This window comes from Strigops habroptila, chromosome 7 (genome assembly GCF_004027225.2).
Source record: "Strigops habroptila isolate Jane chromosome 7, bStrHab1.2.pri, whole genome shotgun sequence".
NCBI classification, from domain to species: Eukaryota; Metazoa; Chordata; class Aves; order Psittaciformes; family Psittacidae; genus Strigops; species Strigops habroptila.
This window is the reverse complement of record NC_044283.2, coordinates 25,204,562-25,211,787: the sequence shown is the minus strand read 5'-3', so window position 1 is coordinate 25,211,787 and position 7,226 is coordinate 25,204,562. Positions and strand designations below refer to the sequence as shown.

At 46.2% G+C, this 7,226-nt stretch overlaps 1 protein-coding gene across 1 annotated transcript in view; it reads left to right on the top strand.

Annotated features, from left to right (window-relative positions):
* The window catches only part of PHOX2B (paired like homeobox 2B), a 1,997-nt gene extending 1,675 nt beyond the window's left edge, over window positions 1-322 (top strand). The window contains exon 3 of the mRNA XM_030492473.1: window positions 1-322. This exon is cut by the window's left edge and continues 134 nt beyond it. Within this exon, the coding sequence (XP_030348333.1) occupies window positions 1-322 (322 nt within the window).
* The last annotated feature ends 6,904 nt before the right edge of the window (window positions 323-7,226 follow it).

The window sequence follows — 7,226 nt, the reverse complement described above, 5'->3', positions numbered from 1 at the left end:
GAGCACTGACCCCGACAGCACTGGCGGCCCCGGCCCCAACCCCAACCCCGCGCCCAGCTGCGGCGGAGGCGGCGGCGGCGGCCCCAGCCCAGCCGCCGGGCAGGGAGCGGCGGGGCCCGGCGGGCCGGGGGGGGAGCCGGGCAAGGGGGCGGCGGGGCCTGGCGGGCTGGCGGCGGCGGGGCCGGGGCAGGGCTGGGCGCCGGGGCCCGGGCCCATCACCTCCATCCCCGACTCATTAGGCGGCCCGTTTGCCAGCGTCCTCTCCTCGCTGCAGCGGCCCGGTGGCACCAAAGGCAGCCTCGTCAAGAGCGGCATGTTCTGAGCGGCGGCGGCGGCGGCAGCGGCGGCCCCTCCCGCTCATTAGTATCCGCCGCCCGCCCATAGTAACGACCACGGGCCCGGGCTGCGCCGGGCCCCGCGGGGCCGGGACCCCGCTCCCCCCCGGGGGGCCGCGCCCGGCTCCCCTCGCCCCCGGCCGTGCGGCGGGGCCGGCCCCGCTGCGCCTCCGCTGGGGCGGGGAGGCGGGGCGGCCGAGCAGGGGGCGCTTCGCGGGCGCGGAGGCGGCGGAGGGCCGCGGAGACTGTGCCCGCGGGCGGCCCGGTGGGGGAGGGCCCCCGACCCACCCGTGGGGTTTTTTTTTTTAAGCTCCTTTTCACGGTCAGCCCGAGAGACAAAATGTCTTCTCCACCCCCTTCCCCTCCTCCGGCCCCGTGCCACCGCCCCCCGGCCCCGCGCCCGTTTCTTACTCCGCCGTCCGGTGTCACTGTCCCTTGGTTGGGTCTCGGGTCTCTCCGCTGCCGCCGTCGGGGCCCCGCCGGGCTCGGCCCTTGCCCGGCGGCCGCCGCCTCCTCCGCACCGCGGATCCGGCCCTTGCAGGGCCCGCGCCCCTCGCGGCGGGCGGCTTGTATTTATTATTAATTAATTATTATTAATTATTATTATTATCCGGTTCACGCAGTTTTTAGGCACCTCCGTTAGGGTTTTCTAATTTTATTTTAAAAGGCACAAACTATAGCTCTTAGTTGAATGTTGCCAGCTATGCTTTCTCTTTTTCCGTGTCTTTCTACAACTGTGTTCTGTGACTCAACTGTATAGTGTTAATATCAGTACAGACTTGTCTAGTTAACCGTATAAATAATGTTTTCCCTTCTCGTAGTCTCTATGGCGTGTCTTTATGGAGAAATAAGGTTCTCACGGGTTCCCTTTGCGTTTAGAGAGACCAGGTTCAGGCAATTATCTATATTTTTGTTATCATCGGTTGCATGTCGTCTCATTTTTTTTTTTTTTTTCTCCCTACCTGTTGGAATATGTTCGTGAGCATAATCGTCATAAATTATGTTCAGGGTTTTCAGATTTATTTATATGTGGTTAAAATGAATGCTTCTATTTAAAAGGGGAAATATTTCTACATGTGCATATAGTTTTCCAAGAGTGTACCATTAACTGATTGTTGATAATAAAATCCAAAAGCAAATATAGCACCGTAGCTCTTCTGACTTCTTGGTAGAGCTTGTTTTTCTGTCAAAGATTGAAAGTGCAAGTCGCAGAATCTCGACTTAGTCATCAAAAGGAGATGGGCTCAGCAGCATTATTTTTAATCTCCGTTACCATCAGGAAAAACCTAACTGCGGCTCCCGTCATTAATAATGGCCTAATTGCACCTTTATTAATTATTTGCAAACAGGCTGACTGGGGGGTGTTGGAGGGACGGAAGATGCGTCGGATCTGACCTTTGGTCGCTACCTCGGCAATTGGAAATGGCCAATATTAAGCGATATCCACTAAAAGAAAAAAAAAGGGGGGGGGGGGGGAGCATAACATCGGGTCTGGTTTGTCAGAGGACACAGCCGCCTGCAGGCCGGCACAGAGCGCAAAGGGTTCTTCTGCTTAAACCCCCCACTCATCCCGACCGCAGGGAGAGTGGCAGCCGTTGGGCCCCGTCCAGGCCAGGACTCGCCCATGGGCCTTGTACCTGGGGACCCGCTTTGCTCTTACCACCCGGTAGCGATCCCCACCCCATCCCACCCCAGCCCGGAGCGCCGGCGGCGCGGCCCCGACGGCTCCCCAGCAGGTGGCCCGGCTGCGAGGCTCCAGCAGGGCATGGGCTACCAGCAGATACCCGGGCTCGCCAAGACAAGCCGGCACCGAGCTCCACCAACCCAGCCAGGGCGGGGCGGGCTCCGGCCCCCGAGCAGAGCCGGGGCCCCCGAGGCTGCAGCGCGGCCGGTGCCGCCTTGCGGGGCGGCCCCTGTGCCGGGGCACTTGCGGGTGAGCTGCAGGGGCGGCGGGGATGAACTCTCTCTGACTCTGGCAGAGTCAGTGGGAAAAAAAAAAAAAAAAAAGACTGGGGATTTGGCTGAGACGCAAATCTGGCAAGAGCGTTCCTCTGCACCACTGGGTCCTGGGGAGAGGGTGCCACCCCCAGAGCACGAATAAAGTGTGTAAAGATGGTACAAGTGCTGTTTCACTAATAAAAATGATTCAATGATCAGTTTTAAAATGTGGCAATAAAACATGCAGTCTATTTTCTGGAGAAAAAAAATATGTATGCCTTTCTTGAATATGTTTTATAATGTGAGTAGCTTTTTCCATTTTACTTTTTCTTCTGAAAGTGATTTCATGATCTAAGAATATCTTTGTTAAAAGTAAATGGACTGTCTCTAGGAATTACCCAGCTGTGGACTGCAGTGCAGTTCTGCTAATAGTGATCCACATGGAAAGAGTTTCCAGCTGTAGAAGCTGCAGTGTTCAGTCCATCTGCTTCACCATGGCTGAACTGATCCCCAAGCTCTTTGAGAAGGCCAGACCTGTATTACCAGTAAACCAACCAACCAACGAAGGGTGATTTAAAGATACCTCTCCTGGTCAGGCCTTTCTGTGTGAAAATGACCAGCTTCCATCTTATGTCATGCAGTCATGATTTGAAAACATTGAGAGATAACAACACACCTCTTCTTTGGGACTTTTTTTTTTTTTTTTTTTTTTGCCAAGTTCACTATTTTGTCTGCTAAAACTTGGGCTTTATTTCTAATAGGAAGGCTTCAACTCCCAACAGTAGACCTAGCTACACATTTGCTAGGACTTTTCTCTTTTAATTTTACCACACTGTGAACTGTTTGGCATCTTGATCTATCTTCTTCCTGATAAACTAAGTAGGCTGTCTCCTTTACATCTACACTCCCTAAGGCTCAAACTTTTAAAATCTTTTCCAGAGCTGGAACTACTCTCTCCTGTTTCTGAAGATACCTTGTAAAAGGGGTACCAGCACGGTACCAAAACAGTGCAGTGTCTGTCTCAGTAGTGGTTCATACAGAGCTAAGATCACCTCTCTGTTTCTTATCACAATTTTCCACTTAGGTATCTGAACTTCTCATTAGTGCTTTTTGGAAACTTGTGCTCTGTCACTTATTCCCTCTGACCTATAAATTCTTTCCCAAGCCACTGCTTTCCATGTTCTGGCCACCCCCACAGCACAGGGAATGGTGTGAGGCCTGAGGCATGCGGCACCCACCATTTATGAGGATGGTGGCAGACCAGTTAGAAGGGTTAATTCATCAGCCTTCATGATTGCTCAGTTAGGTGGAAATGGATGGTTTGAAAATACGTGAAGTTTATTTCTCCTACCTCTCTGCAAGGGCAGGAGTTTGATAATTCAATTAATTTCTTAAGTAATGTACAGGACTGCTGCTGACCTTTACAAGCACAGAAGCTAGAGGAGGGCCATGGGGTACCCAGCAGGAGCCCAGGCAGGAAGAGGATGCTAAAAGGCTGCTCACTTTAATTCCAGAACCGCTTACCAATGGTACCAGTGAAAGCCGAACAGGCAAGCTGATCCATAACATCAAGAGATGATCTGGGGTTCACAAGGCAAGGAGATAGGGACAGAAGGACCTAACAAGAGAAAAGATGCTTCAGTAAAGAAATGAGGGCATTTTTGTTGATTTTTCCCCCTCATGTTGTTCAAATAAAGAATAATTTGTTTTACTATCCAAATCAAATTCAATATAAACACATGTTGTATCTTCAAGAGTTCAGTGGTAAATTCACATTGTGTGTTGAGTGTTTCATTGTCTGCTCTTCAAAATACCAAGACTTGGAATTCAGGTCTAATGTCAAATTTGGCTGTGGGGTAGCTTTTGCACACATTCTCACTTTCTTTTCTCCAATACGTAAACAGAAAAAGTAATTCCTGATTGCAGTATGGATCTCTTGAATGGATGCATTACAATGCAAATGTTCATTTTGCTACTGAAGAATACATAGCCAGCATACAGGAAAACTATAATGAAAAAAATGCCTTTCACTGAGAAGCAAGTGTGTTTAACTAGTTTAAACTTTACATATCTACACGTACTTAATAAAGTTATCAAACTGTTACCAACCAGTGTCATGAAGGATGTCAAGAAAGGAAGTGTCATGAAAAGTGCTTGTGGGCCAGTAGAATATTTTTTTAAATCCTCTTTTTCTCCCACCTTTTTTGACACTGTTGAAAGTGCTAATAGATGTACCTACCAGGAGTCCCCTGGACCAGCCTTACTCCAGTTAAGGCCACTAGCTTACTGCTGTGGTCTGAAGATGCAAGCTAGTGGGTGAGCTCTTTCTAAAGGCAAAATCTGGGGTCTCTTCACACAGGAAGGACCCCCACTGTACAGAGAGGGAATGGGACATGAAGCACACTAGTAATTCCTAGGCACCTACGAAACTAATACCTGTCTGTAACTCCTGCTGCACATTTCGTGTGAATCTTTAGGAGTCAAACATTAGTCTACAGGCTACCCATATCATTCTGTAAAGCAGAGCTGTGCTGTGAAGACCACATTACAGTGGGAGATGAAGACTTCTGCTTCTGCCAACAGTTTAATTTGATATTTTATAAGCTGTCACTTGACAATTATTATGAAATAAACTGGTGGCTTCATCCAGGGTGCTACTAAAATACAGCTCCATCTTAGAAGAACAAGTCTGTACCCTGTACTTTGCACAAGAGGTCATCAAGTAAGCCAAGGAACACCAAGGAACACACAGGTTGGCCAAGCAGAGACAGGAATAACCTCTTCTCTCTACCTGCCTCTTTGTGGGTAACCATGAACATGCTGGGTCTGGGTCGGTGTTGGCCTGCCTTCCTTCTGTGGTGCTCTGTGAAGCTTTCAACCGCTGTGGCCTCCTTGGCTTGTGGACTCTTCCAGAGAGCCAAGTAGAAGACAATTCAGTTTCAGTGAGTCCTTGGTTGCCTCACCTCAGATTTGCAGGCAGTATGTGGAGCATGGGGAGAGACAGAGAGTTGCTACAAAGTGGAAGCTTTAATTCTCATTGAGGTGTATTATTGTAGTGTTAGTGGAGTTCAAGGCGACGTACAGCTACACAGGTATATTCCACAGGCTGTCACAAGCTGCAGGTTATTCCTAATTATTTTCTATCTAAAGGGTCTGACACTGTAGTTAGAAATAAACCCAAAAGCTCTTGGCCCTCTAGACACAGCTACCAAAATACTCTTGCTCTGATAATCTTTAAAAAGTTTACCAAAAGGGATGAGCTCCGAAAATAAGCAGTTCAGGAATCTCCGTAGGTAATACTGCAAACAAAATGCCACCGCATCTAGGGTGCAAACACAGAGGAACCCTCTCTCACTTTAACTCCAAAGTTCCACGCTTTCTTTACAAACTGAGTGTCTCTGTATTTTTAATAATAAATTCTTCTTACATCTGAAAGGAAGAGTGGTAGTTGAACTGCATTTACTGCTACTGTGTGCACTTGTAATATATTACGTGACAGCCTATTTTAGAACAGTCATGCTTTGATTTCATAGATTCAATTATCACTAGGAGTTTCTCTATGGAGACAAAAAGTTTTATAAACATGGCCTGGGTGGTTTTGTCCTGCTGCAGAAATAGAGGATGTACTAGATGGACATCTAAGTCCTTCTCTCCCATTGTATTTGATTCCCACTGCGAATGGTAACACTCCTAATATATTTCTGGGCTGATTTACTGACTGTCAAATCTGGTGACATTCACAGAAAGGTGGCAAGAATGATTGAGAGAGAGCACATATAATTCAAAAGAGGTGGAAAAGTTATTTGTATTAACAAGGGGGTGTGTTGTACTCTATAATGTTACTTACATATGAATACTAAAATCCTGATGAGACTGGAGAAGTTAAATTAGGCACTTCTTGGGCTTACCCATCTAATCTCACCTTTTGGGGACCACATCTCTTAAGCTCTCTCCTGATGTTGATTAGTAGAAACAAAAAAAAGTAGGATAATGTGTAACACTGCAGTCATTTGATTCCTGCCTCAGCAAGTTTAGAACTGGTAAAGGGAGATGCTTCCAATTGTTAGATAATCAAACTGAGGCTCATTGCCACAAGATTTTGTTGAGGTCAGGATTTTAACTGAATTCTGCAAAGAATGAGCTCTTAAGGAAGAATATCCAGCCAGTACAGTTGGAGTTGTTAAGAAAAGATACTGAAAGATTTCTGATATAAACACCCATTTCAGGATGGAGGCCAATCGCTGCTTATTGAAGATGAGACCTTTAACAAATATTTACCCCCAAAAGATTTCTCGTGAGTTCTTCTAAATCACCTGTTGCTGATCAGTGCCAGAAATGGGTTTAGAAACTGTAGATGACAAGTTTTAGGTTGTACATCACTCTCTATTTCTATATTCTAATAGCAAATGAAAGCACGGCCTCCCAAATTTCCCATGTTTACATTTCTTCATTGTCTTTTTTGGTGGGTAATAGGTCCTCTAACATTCACAGGGGAATCTGAGATCCTCTTCAGAAATCTAGCTTCAATCCTGGCTGAAGTACATTCCACAGCTGGAGTCAAATACATCTTCGAAAGTGATTAATTTTTCCTATTATTACTGATTACTTTCATTGATCAATACTTTCATTGGTGCGTGCCACTAATACATTTAAATGTCAATATGGGAATTAATTAACCATAATTATTTCCTTTCAGAGATCATGAATTTATTTTTCTGTTGTTGTTGAGATTTTAGGATAATATCTATGTATATTTTAGGAATTTATATTTATTTTATGTATTTTTTGAATTTATATGTAGTTTTTGTGTATTTTAGGAAAATATACGTAAACTTACATCCAGATTTGCCTTTAAAATTGTGCAGAATCATTTGTATAAAGCCTTGTAAGTATAAAATACTTTTAAGGTATTCTTTTAAAGAATTTTTACAAAATATTTAAAAATAATAAAAA